At 52.5% G+C, this 14,856-nt stretch overlaps 4 protein-coding genes across 4 annotated transcripts; 1 reads left to right on the forward strand and 3 right to left on the reverse strand.

The window, feature by feature from the left end:
- Positions 1-1,235: 1,235 nt before the first annotated feature.
- On the reverse strand, positions 1,236-4,541 carry M421DRAFT_52812 (uncharacterized protein; the record flags this gene model as incomplete). The annotated part of the gene is made up of 4 exons (XM_033595054.1): positions 1,236-3,538; positions 3,584-4,020; positions 4,067-4,187; positions 4,235-4,541. The coding sequence occupies 4 exons, from the start codon at positions 4,539-4,541 to the stop codon at positions 1,236-1,238; spliced, it is 3,168 nt and encodes a 1,055-aa protein (XP_033453799.1).
- Positions 4,542-6,031: 1,490 nt separating this feature from the next.
- On the reverse strand, positions 6,032-8,164 carry M421DRAFT_415892 (glutathione synthetase large chain). The gene has a single exon (XM_033590870.1). The coding sequence runs from the start codon at positions 8,018-8,020 to the stop codon at positions 6,491-6,493; it is 1,530 nt and encodes a 509-aa protein (XP_033453800.1). The 5' UTR covers positions 8,021-8,164; the 3' UTR covers positions 6,032-6,490.
- A 778-nt stretch (positions 8,165-8,942) lies between these two features.
- Positions 8,943-10,317, reverse strand: M421DRAFT_51796 (kinase-like protein; the record flags this gene model as incomplete). Its single annotated transcript, XM_033594965.1, has 4 exons — positions 8,943-9,281; positions 9,347-9,687; positions 9,736-10,061; positions 10,112-10,317. The coding sequence occupies 4 exons, from the start codon at positions 10,315-10,317 to the stop codon at positions 8,943-8,945; spliced, it is 1,212 nt and encodes a 403-aa protein (XP_033453801.1).
- Positions 10,318-12,560: 2,243 nt separating this feature from the next.
- Positions 12,561-14,017, forward strand: M421DRAFT_37469 (uncharacterized protein; the record flags this gene model as incomplete). Its single annotated transcript, XM_033589782.1, has 2 exons — positions 12,561-13,025; positions 13,076-14,017. Coding segments are annotated over 2 exons (1,407 nt in total), but the record flags the coding sequence as incomplete, so codon positions are not given.
- Between the last annotated feature and the right edge of the window lie 839 nt (positions 14,018-14,856).

Here is a 14,856-nt window from a genome sequence, read left to right on the forward strand (position 1 = left end):
TGCGCGCCGTGGGCACCGCAATCTCTTGTACTGACGCCTGCAGTGCACCTAGTCCACCATTCGTAAACTGGGCACAGGAAGCCCTGTTCCTCGATCCCCGGCCTGCAAAGGCCCGTGGAGAGTATGCACGGCATGAGCCAGCATGAGCGCGGCAGGGATCCTGAGGGCAGCCAGCCCATGTCGTCTCCATCCCCAGACAATTGGCTGCCCTGCATATCCAGGGCTGCATCTGCTGAAATCTCTCGTGCCACTGCTCATCCCGTTGTCCTCGCCTCCCAACGGTGACGTCGAGCCTGTGTGGTAGCCCAGCTCTAGTCAGGAACGGACCTGCTGCCTCGCCTGTGCTGCGCGCGTCCCTTGCTCTATCTAGCCACGCTGAAAGTTGCGCCGCCGCCTCATCCCAGACCAGCCTGCCTCGGCGAGCACTTGATTCCGTGGCATGAGGAAAGAAGCAAGCTCTCCCTGGGCGTGAAGCAGAAAAGCAGCCGACAAGCACACGCTCTGAGACTCGTCCACGAGTAACTGCAGGCAAGAACGCTGCCACACCTCGCTCGACCTTCTGATCTGACGTGCACGCCAACCTCAGTCGCAAAAGCAGCACGCATGCTTCTTGCACCAAATCCACGGCTGGCCTGCTCCACCACCGACGCCTCGCACTTGCCCACCCTCCCACCATCGTAACCATCCGCTGTGCCGGACCCATCGAGCCTCCAATCTCTACTATTTCGGGAAGTGTTCGTCCGTATTTGCGTGAATCCAGCTGCCCCTAACCCCCTTTTCCACTGCCCTCCGCCTGTCACCATCTTCCCCGCGCACAGATGTGCATCCTCGCAGTGCCATTCCGTCCAATCGCAACGACGCATGGCGCAAGGCTTGCTGCTGCTGCTGAGCCGCATACCACTGTGCATGGCACTGCATCATCCTTCACAAGTGGACCTGGGTCACTAATCACGACTCACGAGCCTTCGCGCACATGGCACTAGATATTATTGCATCCATAGCTAGGCTATCGATCTGCCTTAGATCGGCAGTAGGGCTAACTGTGTACTCGTCGAAAAAGAACGTCGTCGTGCTGCTTCAGACTATCCTCATTCCACATAGCTCCACATCAACTCCACAATACATTGCCCGTTTATACATCCGTCATACCCATTCATGTCTTCGCCGCCGTGGCTGTGGAGCCGATACTCGGAAATCTATGTACGAGAATATGACTATGCGGGGAATCAATAAATCTACGCTGCTCTCTTGTTGGCATTGGCTTGCATCTTGCGCATGGCCTCTCGGTGCGCATCGAGCATCTGCCCGCTTCGCATCATATTGTCCATCATCGATGCTCGTTGTTGCTGGATCGCTTCGCGTTGCTGTCGCTCCACCTCCTTCTGTCGTCGCTCGCTGAGAAGGGCTGCACGTTGCTGCTCGGCGATATACGAAACAGTCTGTGGTGGTGTGACCTCCCGCATGTTCTCCCTCCAGTCTGCGTACAAGTCTTCCCTCTTGCGGTTCGACTGTGAGCTGGGTGTACGCTGAGGCTGATGAGAGTCGAATCCTGAAGCAACACCTTGTCCCACCCAACCCTTCTTCTGCCACTTCTGCGCGGTAGATGGAGGCGGTCGGCGAGGAGACCCAAGGGGAGACTGTTGTTGCAGCAGTGGTGAGGTGGGCGCCTGCTTGAGTAGCTGCCGCCTCTGTGCAAGCGTCAAATCGTCCTGTTCGTTCTGCTCCAGCAATGTCTGTCCTGTGCATGGGAGGGGGGAGAACGAGCGTGACGTCACACGGCTGCGCATCAGGCTCTCGCGCTGGCCCATCAATGTGTTGGTGGGAAGTGGTGACAGAGCATCGAGTTGAGTTCCTGAGTTTGATCGTGACAGGACCCGCGGAGAGAGGACAGATGGCGACCGAGATAAAGGCTGCTGCTCAATTATCGATTGCTGCGAAGTCGAAGTTGATCGGTTCAGGCCAGGCTTGCTGCTGCTCTCCGTAGACATTCGCTTCGACATCCGGTGACTTCCGCCCAAGGGACCTGCTATCTCATCGCTGACGGGTGCTGGCGCTTCTGCTGAAATATGGTCGAGAGCTGCTCCAGGTGACGAGGGCACATGTAGTTCGTCTAGCTCAGGCAGTTCTGCGGTCTCGAGGTGCTTCGCCCACTCATTGGTGCGGTATGACAAGGCCACTTTCGAAAACCTAGGAGGAAGAGTATTTTCCTTAAGGCTTCCGACGTGGATTGGCTCGCGTTCAGTCTGTGAACCGTGTGATGGAGCTTTCTCACTGCTGAACCTGGACTGCTCACCCTCACTATTGCCCTTGGCGCTGGAGATGAGGGTATCAGCTCGGAAGCGTGAATTGCGACGAAGAGAGCGCTTTGTATCCGCTTCAGTTGGCTTGGGATCTGTGCTGCTGGTGAGAGACTGGCGTATCGTCGGCCTTGTTGGCGCGTCGGTCGTTGCTTCCTCGATAGTCGGGCTTGACTCATAAGCTTCAGTATCGATTGGAGCTAGTGCCTCATCCTCATGTACAGACTTATTCCTCTTGAAAGAAGCGACTGGTGATCCAACACGAGTAACATCGTGTTCCGTACCAATTGGTGACTGGGGTGGCGAGAGCTGGCGTAGAGAAACATCATCATATTCGTCGTCCAAGGTAGCAACAATTGATGATGCGCGATCGTCCTCCATGTGTGGTACATTGATCAAGTCTTCCTGCGACTCAGATATAGCACGAGAGTTCCTTTGGCCCGATGCTTGTCGTAGTTTTGACATGTCCGATATGCGCTTGGACATGGGCCTACGTTCATTCAAGGAAATGTTCTCGGTTTCGGCAACAGCCGAGACCGAGGAGTTGTCGCCTGTCTCACTCTCTGCATCATCCTCCTCTGGCACCTTAAATGGAAGTGGGATGACTGCCGGAGGTGGTGGCACTGAAGATGGACCAAGGCTGGTGCCTTTTGTTACATTATCTGCAAGTAGAGATTCCGGTGGGGCAGGCAGGTCCTTGCGATCTCCATCAGAGCCCGTCACTGATCCAACGTTGTTGTATGTGATCGGGTTGCCTTGCGCGTCAAGCTGTTGAATGTCGTCCTTGAGAACACCGACGGTAACGGTGGTGCCGGCCGGGGTATCCGGGTTGGGGGAGCGCATGACGCCGCTCTTCTGCATATTGACGAGCTCCAGACTATCCGTGGCGAAGACATCTTTTTCTCGGACACTAGTCGAGTGCTTCGGGCTTAGGATAGACGATGAAGCGCTGGACTCCTGCACGCTCTTGTCGCCGTAGGCTGCCTCCCACTGTGCGCGCTCTTGCTGAAAGCTGTCTTCGATCTGACGCCCCAGTGCCTCATCTTCCCTTTCCTTGTCTTGCTGCTTCTCCAGCTGCTGAGCGGCGCTTTTCTCGCGATGCTCCTTCACAAGATTCCAGACACGTAGCTGCGAGACGACGCCAAGTACGGCGATGATTACGACTCCTGCAAGCTCAGCTTTGATGTTTTTAGTGACAGGGTAAGTGTTGGTGTTCAATGGGAAGATGTTGTCGTTGACGGCTTTTCATGTCAGCTCGATTCCATGACGCCACAGATGGAACTTACCCCATAGATACAGCCAGAACTCCTTAAGGCCCGCACGACTGAAACAATCAACTCCAAGTATGGTAGCAGTCGCACCCGAGAAAGCGATCGATGCAATGAGACCGTAAGTGCGGGTGTGGTGACTGAAAGACAGGCAGTATGCACCAGCGCTCATGCATCCAATGAAGATTGCGCGGCCGGTTACTGAAGTGATCAGGCCGCCCGACTTGAGGCACAAGAACCACATGCTCACACAGAAACCGCCGAGCAGGCATCCGAAGCCCTCAGTAACGTCTGAGAATACAAGTGAGACGGCGCCAAATATGACACCGGTGAAGAAAGCGGCAACTAAGAAAGCTCCCTGGACACTATTGGAGACAGGAGGGCTCATGAGGTAGACAATCAAGACAGTAACAGCTAGTGCGGTCAAGTATGCAGCTGAGCCAAAGACGTATACCCTGTTCGATGTCAGAGACGTTGACGGACCGGGGCATCTGCACCTACCATTTGTTCTTGATGCCAATAACGGCGAATGCCAGACCCGACAGCAATAAGACGATACCACTGATACCCATGGCTGGCGTTAAGCTGGGTTGGAAGGGCAGAGGGTTTCCTGGATTCACTTCTGCAGATGTTAATTGGTTACACCTAGAACGTGGGATAGTGACTGACCGGTGGACTCTGCGGACTGAGGTGCGGTCGACGCGGTGGCCGGGATCTGCATGGAAGTGCTTGCCTCTGCTGTAGTCGTTGACGGAGCTGGAGTGGAAGAGGCCCGCCCGCTCTCGGATACTGAGGTAGTTGCGTCAGATGAGGTTACTGAAGCTGATGAGCGCGAGGATGCAGTAATTGCAGGAGTCTGCGACCGGTCCGAAGAGCTGTCATCTTGACGGCGGACTGCAGACTGAGGTACAGCTGTGACTGAGTGGAGACACAAGACCAAGGCGATGCACACGAGGAGGAAGCGGTAGGAGCGCATGGCGAAATGTGGTGTCGGCGTGGTTAATATGGGGTAGCAATGGCCATCGAATTAGTATTATGGTGGTAGTTGCGATCTGAAAGTGGCAGGCGCAATAGTGAATGGGACGTTGAGCTGGAGACGTGACACGTGCGTAGCAAGAAACGAAGGACGAAGGTGAGGACTAGTTTAAATGAGTGTGGAAAAGAGGGTGGGCAAAGACAAGTACTGCTGAGCCTGCGGGTCAAGGAACGAATGAGGGTGAGTCGGTGCAAACACGCAACCAGTCAAGTCGACGTGGTGTTGAGGTGCAGAAGGATTGCAGCAAAGAGTGGGAAGGCACCAGGGTGCCTGCAGCCATAAAGGGCATTAGAACGCCCTCGACAAGAGATCAGCAATTGGTGCCGGGAAAATCAAGAGACGAAAAGCACTGACCCGGGCTGAAGTCTAACGAGATGAATCTTGAAGGTCTTTTGCGGAATGGCGGCTATCAAACGGCGCGCTGTTGAGGGGTCATCCCATTATAGGAGTGGTAACGGTCAGTCTTTGGAGGCTTTACGAAATTGCAGTCCTCCCGATGTCAGCCATCGGCCAGACTACGTTCTTGCGATGAGCGCCGGGAGTGAGGCTATGGTGGAAAAGGAAAGGCTGCTGTCCAATTACTCGAGTAGCGATGAGACAAGAAGGGAGCAGCGACGCGAATTGACAACGGTTATCCTCAATGGCCATGCCCAAGGGGGACCAAAACAAGCTGAGTGGCATGCAACGCGCCAGCGCACCCATGCATAACGCGCTGTAATCACTCTGCTTGATGCATGATTGCGCGTACGCGCGGTGGAGGGCTGACAGAGTCGCGGTATTGTAAGAGTGACACGCGAATTATTAACTTCGCGCCAATTAGGTACGGCAACTTTCTAATTCGCGTAGGGCTGACAGGCGACCCGCTGCATAAGAGTCCCGGGGGCAGCATAAATCGCCCTCCTGAATTAGACCGTTTAACATCCTCGCAATGAAACTGCACATCTTGACAGCGATCACGCATATATGATGGCTTTACCTGCGTCAAGAGAAAAAGCACACTGCCAGCCTGGCTCGGGATCAAGAATTCTGCTTTTCGAGGTGCAGCGCTCGACCAGCACAGACGGATCGCCGCGGCATGCACGCACTGATCTGCTCTTTCCGTAGACCGAAGATCCGAATCTGGCTAGGTTTGCTTTCGCCCGCAGACGAACCGCTGCAATGTCTTGCTACTGGTACTGCTCCCCTCCATTCGCAGACGTAGGATTCGCAGATGGTAGGAATTGCAGATCGTGCGATTCTTTGAACTTAGGTTTTACTTGTTGTCTATGACCCGACGCGCCTTGCACACCGCTTCCAAATTGTATGGCAGTGTTTTGGCGATGGTCGTACCAGCTTGGTCGCGATGGCACGTTCGCTCCAATCCGGTTTCATAGGAGTGGATCCCTGTAAATTGGATTGACATTGCCAATAGAAAATCTGAAAAGCAGCTACTCTGGAGCAGTCCCGTACGTCACACAGTGTAGCCTTCATATTCATCTGTGTGTGACAGTGGTAAATACAAAGCTTTTAGGAAACGCTCAGCGCGTCTCTGATAGCGCGGGCGTGCACCTGGCTACAGGTGGCGCATAGCTGTGGAGTCGCAATCTGGAGAGACTGCGCTAACGATCCGCTCCCTTTGGTACCAGACACGAACCGATGGATACGGGTTTGTCAACGTCCATACCGGTACTTCGTACACCAAAGTACGGCGCAGGTTCAAATGGATCCCGGGAGAAAATGATTTTGCTGCTGCAATAATGAAAGGGACGGGACTGACCGCGGCCGCTCAACAGCACGCACCAAGATAACCGTATTTTGAACTTTGTAACTTGTAGGTATTGACTTTGCGAATGGCTCCGGTGCTGCACTTTCGGAGTTGCAACTGAGCCGCTCTGCCACCGAGAATGGTCTCAGCCGACCAAGCAGCAGCTATCGACTGCTCCGAACCCCGCAGCCACGCCTCCTTCTTCACTCTGGTCTCCCTTTGTGCGGAGAAGGTAGCCTGCCTCAAAATTCTCCAGGATCTCGCCCTTTTCTCCTTGTCGAGACCCGCCTCGCCAAAGACACACTCCGTAAACACCTAGCTCGCATATGACCCCTCCCCTTTCAACTACCCCGTTACGAATGATAACGTTCTTCAGAGGTGGCGGTTCGATCATCTCCATCAAGATGTATGCCGGCCACTGTGTCTCAGGAAGCTTCTGAAGGAACGGAGGGATCGCCTTTCGATAGATGTTGTTGCCTCCGCCCTCGCGCTGAGGTTTCAGAACGTATCGAACCGCTGATGAAGAATCAGTAGCGAGCTTCTTTGCTTCCAGGCCAGCGTCGCTCTTGTCGAGCGGATAGATGGGAGCAAATGTCTTCAGTAGCTGCGAGGCAACTTCGTCGTCAGGTAGGAAGCGCTTGAGGTGTGGCGAATGCGGTGTTGCCAGCACCTGCTGAACCTTCTTGCAGCCAGCGAGTTGAGTCAGAACGCTCGGACACTTGATTGCCCTGCTCTTCTCGAGGTGCAGACGTGCTTCCCAGTCCTCCTCCTTCACATAGTCATCGGGTGAGTACCCAGCTCGGTAGTAGATTGTGGTGACCTCGTACGATGTCGAAGGAGAGTGAGGCGGGTTGTATATCAGATTTCGATCTCCATCGAGTTTGGTGTACGCCAATACCTTTCCGAAAGGTACCCGGAACGACCGTACGTCATTCTCCTCGAGTAGTGCGTATTCCAGATGCCTCTGATCAAAAACATTCCTTTCTGGATCCTGTACAACGAACAGGACGCACAGTGGAAGTCCTTTTTTGGATTCGCCATACGCCCTGTGGCCAGCAGCAAGTCCGTTTGCCAATCGAGATGCTGACTGACTCTGTCTTAGAGCATCGGCCTTGACGAGGGAGGATGTTGATGACGGATAAGCACCGAGAGCAAAGAGGTACCTGTGTAATGCAGAGACTTGGGAGGACAGACCGCCAAATGAAGATGCGATAGTGTTGAACTCGACTTGCTTCAGCCCAGGTAATGGGTCGGTCTGAGATGGATCCTCATGGACCATGTAATCCGAACGGAAAAGACCAAGCGAAATGTCCTGGACATAGCCTTCCTTCTTCACAGCGAGGTGTGTTTGCCATAGCTTTGCAACAAAGTCGTCGACATCAACCAGCTCCTCCACGATGCCTTGCAACCATTCCTCATCCCTCGCGATGGCGGAGTACAACTCGTTGTAAGCCTTCTGTATCGACAGACCATCCTCGAAGCATCGTCGTGGGAACAAACTGGGAAATATTGTGACAGGTGCTGTTGTTGCGAGAACACTGGAAGGGTCCTGAGATTGCTGGATAAAGGATGGAGCCGGGCGAACCGCAAGACCGTGAGCTATCGACCAGTCTTTAAGCTCTGCAAAGATGAAGTTCTGCTCTTCAGCAGACAGCTCGGGAGGGTAGTCTGCCATGTTCGCTGCCATAGACATCGATTGATGTTCCTGTTCCTGTTCGTATTTCTGGTTCTGCTGGAAAGGTGAAAGTTTGCGATGGTACCTGACAAACACACCCTCCCCGCACTACTTGCGCCAGCGCCTCGCTCACCGAGCGAAGCGAAGCGGTCCGTGCGGCAAATGGGAAGTAACCTCCCTCCCGGTACGTCGAACATCCCGCCGCTTAGAACCACGAGAACTTAGATGAGCCCCAAAATTTAGCTCCGCGCATAGAAGCATCTCAAATCTATCCGCTTAGACGTTATAGACGTAGGTGCCACGATTGGGACGCTTTGAACAAAAATTACGTTGTTGCTGTTGCGCTTACTGCTGTCGCATCTTGAGCGCTGGAAGCTGCAAGAGCAAAACCACCCCTGTTCTGATGCAAGCAACTAACTCTGATACTCCATCAGGGACTCTATCAGATAGGCTGTTTTGATGCGCCGATCAGGATGAATTTTCAGGCCACGCAGGCTTGACAAAGATGTAGACCGGATTTTTCCGCAGAGCAGGGCAGGCCTAGCGATGCAGCAGGGAGAAGCTAAGACAATTACCTAATCTGATTCCATACAGTTAGCGGGCCATGATGTACATATGCGCTTGACTACAAAAGCATAGACTGTGGCGCATGCTTCTCGAAGCTGCCTTCGGCAGACAAAAGTGAAACCCCCTGCGCCACGCATGTAATGCTTACGGCTCGACGCAGGGCACTTGAAAATGGGGGAAGATAGAATCTGTTGGTCACTACAGAGAACATTGCTGGCTAGTCTAATCCTGAGTCCTTGACGCTAAACTGCACCACGGTGCTCTTAAGCCAATGCCTCTTAGGAGAAATAACAATTAATTAGCTGTTACCACCTGCTCAAGGGTCAATGCCTGACAGGTAAAATTTTGACAAAAACTATTTTCTCTGGAACCAAGCGTCCTGAACAACAGCTTTCGCTGGTGCCCTGGCAGTAGGTTCCATTCGTAACATACTTCCAATCAGCACACCGACCCGCACAATGTCTTCCCGACTCATATCCTCGCGCCTCTCCCCATCAAAATACATCTCCTCTAACCAGTCTTGAAGTGAGCAAGTGGAACTACTGTCAGGTAGTGTTTCTTTCATGGCATACCAGTCTCTTTTCCAACAGTCTGGCAGATCATCGTTAACTGTCTCAAGCATCTGGCGGACAAGGATTGCAGGTGTTGTCATAAAGCTGTCGAACAGCGGTTGTCCGACAATGAGTTCAAAAAGCTAGGCAAATCATCAGCCTGCTATTAATGCATACCAAGGTACTGTGTTCAAGGAGCTGGACTCACCAGACAGGCCATACTCCAAAGATCCACGCGATAATCAACTTTGTCTTTGAAGATGATTTCAGGGGCGCGGACAGGAAGTGGAGTGTTGAGTACGCCAGGACACTCGTCGCGTAAGAAAGATTGGCCAAAATCAACGATCTTAATCAATCCGAGCGATGACTTAACATCTGTAGGGTAGGAAGTGGGTCTAACAAGGTATCGGGGTGCACCAGGTCCAAGTGGCTGGCCGTCCTTTCTTTGAACATCCCCTGTTTCAGGTTGTCCGAGTTTCTGTAGGAATTCCTCTTCTCGCAAGGCTTGCACCGTAGGGATCGCGAAAGCTAGGTTGCGGGTGTGCAGATCTGCGGGGGATTAGCAGAAATTAAATGAATACTGACATCATACTATACCTGCATGCGCGATTTCCTGCTCGTGAAGGGAGCACAAACCAAGCAGAGCCTGTTTTGCAATAGTCTTCGCGAGCGTTCCAGGAAGCCTTTCAATGCTAGAATGCGCGTCAAGGAAATCGGCCACGCTTGGCCCTAACAATTCCAACACGAGGCATTCATGAGTTCCGTTTGGACCACTGATCTGGAAGGAGTCTTGCATTTTCATTAAATGCTGATACCTAGGCTGATCTGAGTGTTTCGCCGCTATTGTACGCAAGACGGCAGTCTCTCGATTTTGATAGTTAGGCTCAGATACTGCGATTTTCACAGCAACGTAGGCTTGATTTCTGGTAGTATGTCAGCACTATCTTTGTCAATCTATCGCCGAAAGCGAAACCTGGTATCGCGCGCTGCCCAGACAGTCGAGTAACCACCCCAGCCTAACTTGTGTAGAACCTTGTACCTGCCATCGCTCAAACAGTCCCCCAAATGAACAGGATGATATCCACCCTTGTGATAGCGATGCAGAGGTTCAGCATCAATGTCACAAATATGCGTAGGCCAATCCATCGGCAGATCGAGCTGGGAAGGTTGTGCAAGCATGGGGGAAAGCAAACGGGAAGGCGCGAGTGTTGATAAAGACAGTCTGCATGCGAGCGCTTGCTGAACTGATATTCTGCGAGGTCGAGCGACTATCCTGGTCACACTCATGCTTTCGCTTTCACACGCGAGTAGAGCTGTGAGAGTTGTCTAATTACTGCAAAGTGAGTGGCGACAAGATCGGGATCTCAAGATGTGACGCCAAGATAGTTAGCGCCATCTCAGCGCTGCACCCAGCAGCTGCGTGCAACGGCACCAATAAGATACTCGCTGCTGCTTACATCTGGAAACACGATTCGAAGGGGCCGCTTATTGAAGCCTCTCAAGCAGTGTAGAAGAGACGGCCAGTGTATAAGTAGAGTCTTCTGAACACTTGTGCCAAACATCCAGGTCGCACCACAGATTGCACGTCATTCAACTCCATCATCACCTTACTGCCAAATCCAGCCTCAACATGTCCCCCATTGCGCACAGTGCTGTTAAGTTCACGTAGAGAATTCGAGACTCGGTCCTTCAACACAGAACGCTCAATTTAGTTCACGAAGCCACCAAACAGTCAGATCTAGCCCATTTCACCGTGGCGACGCTCAAGTAAGCATGTGCATTAGGCCAGATTAGAGGATCAGCCAGCTAACTTAAACGTGTAAAACAGGAATCCTACCCATACAAGCCACACGGATTCCAGGCAGCATGCTACAGTACTGCTGGCCACCGAGGATCAGGCGCAGAACAACAGGTCGCACACTGTGCATATCTACCACGATAACAACAGCAACTACACGGGCCACAGCATCTATCCTGAGAGGCAGAACAAGACCACCAACAATTAAGCTCAGTCCTTAACTATAGAATTCAGTTGATGGAGCAGAGGGAGCGCGATGCGTCTAGTAGACTCAGTATCGCTTGGACCATAATACATTGAAAGATCAAATGACAACGAATTTCCGTTCTCAGGAGGATCCTGAAAACTGACATCGTGACCTTGTGCAGCCCAAGGAAGCCATATATGACTCAGCCTTCGCTCTGGCGGCCCGTGCCCTCGGCAAAACCATAATTATTCATCCCATTTTCATTCAAGTTTAGCGTGCATAGCCCCGCACTTAGTACCATCTCGTAGCTTCGAGAAGCATGCGCCACAGCTCGAGCGATTCCAGCATAGCGCAGGTGTACAATGTAGGCCGCTAATCATACAAAACGTGCTTTCTCAGCGGGCGAACACCTGTTGCTTCCTCGCCAGAATCTGCCTGTCTCCGCGGATAATTCCGGAACTAGACTTTCAGATTGCTGCACGAACTCGCAACTTAGTGATGTCTATTCGACATATTAATGCATCTCCTTAAGTATCTGAGATAGCGATTGCCATGGTCGTGGACGAGAAAGTAGGGGTGCGTCGTGGTTGCAGCGTCCGTCGCTGCGTGCAGATTGCATGAAATGACAATCAGCACAGCTGTAATTTTGGTTTTCAGTCTTTTAGACAGATTTTAGTACTTGATAAAATTACGAACAGGCTAGTGTGAGCATAAGAGAATGGTGGGCTGCACAGTGTTATCGCTCGAAAATTTTCGTGGTTCTACGTGGTTGGTTGTTCTACCTATAGGGAGGGAGGTTAGGAAACAGATTCCCCGCTGCTTCCGAGAGCTCGCGGCACTTGCATCGTCTCCTCGCCATTGGCAAACGACATCCGAGGACTAATTACACCTCTTTCGCTTGAATGCAAGACCCGCAGCGTGTGTTGGTGCTGTTTGCACGATCTTCATTATTCAGCAGACGTGCCGCCTTTAACCGCACAACGCGTCTTCACCTGATTGCGCGCCCGAAATTAACAGAGATTGTCCAGGGCTCGCTTGACCCTGTCATCAACACCTATTGATATTGTAATCGCTCACGACTAACACACACGAGCTGACCTTCTCACTGCACTGAAAGTGGTGGAACACATTTACGCTCTCTCGCTGTTGTCCCCTCACTAGTAACTATTGATTGGTATCCTATCTGGACGCACCTTGATCCAGAGACGCACTGGCTTTGCCAGAATGACCGTTCCAACACCAACAGCAGGTGTCCGGCCCTGCACGCTAGGCAGTGATCCTTCGACTGCGAGTTTACGTATCGCAGGGACACCAGATCCTAAAGGCCGCAAACGGAGGAGGATCACACCCACCAACTTTGTCCCTGCGATTGCTATCACACATGATTCAGGATCTAGTGATGGATTGAGCCTATCATCCTCTGCACAACCGGTGATCTGGGATCATCTGGTGAAATGGGAAACGGGAGACGACAGCATAGTGGGGGACATCGAAGAGGAAGAGCACTATTTTGATGTGAGCGATGAGTCACCAGACGCTGTAGAAGATACAGTCCATGACAGCGAGGAGGAAGATGACGTGCCGATTGTGGGCACAGGGCCTGTCCCCAGCAGGTTGGGGAACGACCGAGTGACTGAAATCATCAACGATTGCATCGAGAAGTATGCGGAAGCTTGGAAGCCAGGGAAGGACGAGACCAAGCACGAAGACGAAGCTGATGAAACAGAGGTACCTGTCGTATACGACGCGCTCCAACTATGGTCAGACGCGGAAAACACTGGGAAGCGAGAAGAGCTTGCTGATAAATATGAAAAGGAGGCGAAGTACTATCGCCATCGTCTTGATATACTGTGCGAGGAAATCTACAAAGACCCAGGTCACTCAGAGGCGGTGATAATAATGGTATGTACTTACACCATTTGCGCTGCAAACTGCTGACTCTGTTGCGTCAGAAATGTAGAAATCTTGAGGTTACTGTGGACATGCTCGAGCGCGCAACGTGGTTGGAAGGAATATACAAGTTGCCTCCAGACACCAACAGCGACGAAGACTCACAAGAAGAAACCACCAAAGGAACCGACCAGCCTCGGCTGTCTGTTCTTCAGACATTCGACCGGACGCGACGACCAAACTTGCCTTCTGAAGTCATCGATCTTGGTACACCCTCAGCCTCTGAGTGTTCAGAGAGCGAGAGTGAGCCACCCGGCAATATTCCCGCCACGCCCTCGACAATTTTATCCCCAAAAAAGCCCAGAGTCGTCATTGAATCGCGTCCATTATCTTCCGATCCTGTTGTATTTGACACGATCGAACCGCCAGCTCCGGCGGTGGTAGCAGCGTCAAATCCCAGAATTGCGCGATTCCGAGCACCGCTTGGAGACGCTCCCGAACATGCTTCGATTGCATCCGTAAGCTGTTGGCGTTGGGCCCAATTGGAAGAGACTCAAGACCGCAAGCGCGCGGTGTCTCGAGCCATCTACGAAATGACCTCGACAGACAGAGAAGTCATGCGGCAAAGACTGCAGAAGGTTGGCAGAAAACACGTGATTCGAGAGATTCCCGCCTGTATTGATATGCTCGCACGAGGCGACAAACGACTGCCTGGGATCCTACCGCAGGACTTGCCCAAAATAGTCATCTTCACAAGACTGTTCTTATGTTGGTGGTTATGCGGCGACTTTCTCCATAGAGATGCATCGGTGGAAGAGCTCGAAGAGCTCACAAACAATCTACGACAGCGCTCCCCGGACCCTTCGACGTTCTGCGGCTACATCGATACGGTGCTAAGTACGACATTCAGTCCCAAAGCCCTGAGTGAGCCAGCACAGCCGTCGCAAGCAGAGATAATTGAGATCTCGGACGATAATGAGCCGCCCGCACCAGATTCCAACAGGAGCAAAGCAAGTATTGATAAGCCTGGTAGTGTGCGCAAGAGCAAGCTGATCGTCCTTGATTGATTCACATGCGTAGGTACTTAGCTCGACTGGAATCCGGGGGTGGCAACTCGGCTATACGATGCCCATTCTTCACTACCTCGTTTAGGTTTACCTGCAGTAGAGCAGAGCACAGCTATTGGCTGCAGAGATCACACGCCTACGTTAACTACTGGCGCTCGTTCTTCCGCATTTGGCAACGTTCCTCCCTCGGCCGATCGCAGTGCTATTTTCACAAGGCGACTATGTTGCCCTCAGGACTTCAAGTACGTCCAGATGTATCTATAAGGACAGAATCCATACAATACGGCGTGTATCGGCAAGAGATGCCGACGCTGTGAACACGATGCCGCTAGAAAATTTGAGAAGTGGTGTGACAATGAAGACGTTAAGCAGAGTCAGCAATAGCGGCCAGGCCTGAGTAAGCGTGCGTTATGGGGATGTATCCTCTGGAGCGGACCTAAAGTCGCGCCGATCATGACTGTACTTGGCACCGGCACGGACAGCAGAGCTCCCGAGGTAGTCTGTGTACACGAGCGCAGGCGAGCATGACCTTGTTCCCGGCTATTATCGTCGTAGATATTGCAAGACGGTTGCAGGATCAGGTCCATGTAGTGCACCAAATACCAGCATCTTTACACGCAGTGGTGGGTGCATGAGAACTGTCAGCACCACATTGGTGTTGGAGCGGTGGGGGCCCTGTCGCACAGCATTTCCAAAGCTGACAACAGCTTTGTTTCAGCACAACCACGAGCTGATAGACAAAGTTCGGTCGGCACCCCTCACACGGATCGAGCCAG

The sequence above is a fragment of the Didymella exigua genome, assembly GCF_010094145.1.
Source record: "Didymella exigua CBS 183.55 unplaced genomic scaffold M421scaffold_2, whole genome shotgun sequence".
In the NCBI taxonomy this organism is placed as follows: domain Eukaryota; kingdom Fungi; phylum Ascomycota; class Dothideomycetes; order Pleosporales; family Didymellaceae; genus Didymella; species Didymella exigua.

Excerpts from the sequence above, each read along its gene's own strand:
- M421DRAFT_415892 (XM_033590870.1), bottom strand. The coding sequence starts at position 8,020 with ATGGCAGACTACCCTCCCGAGCTGTCTGCTGAAGAGCAGAACTTCATC.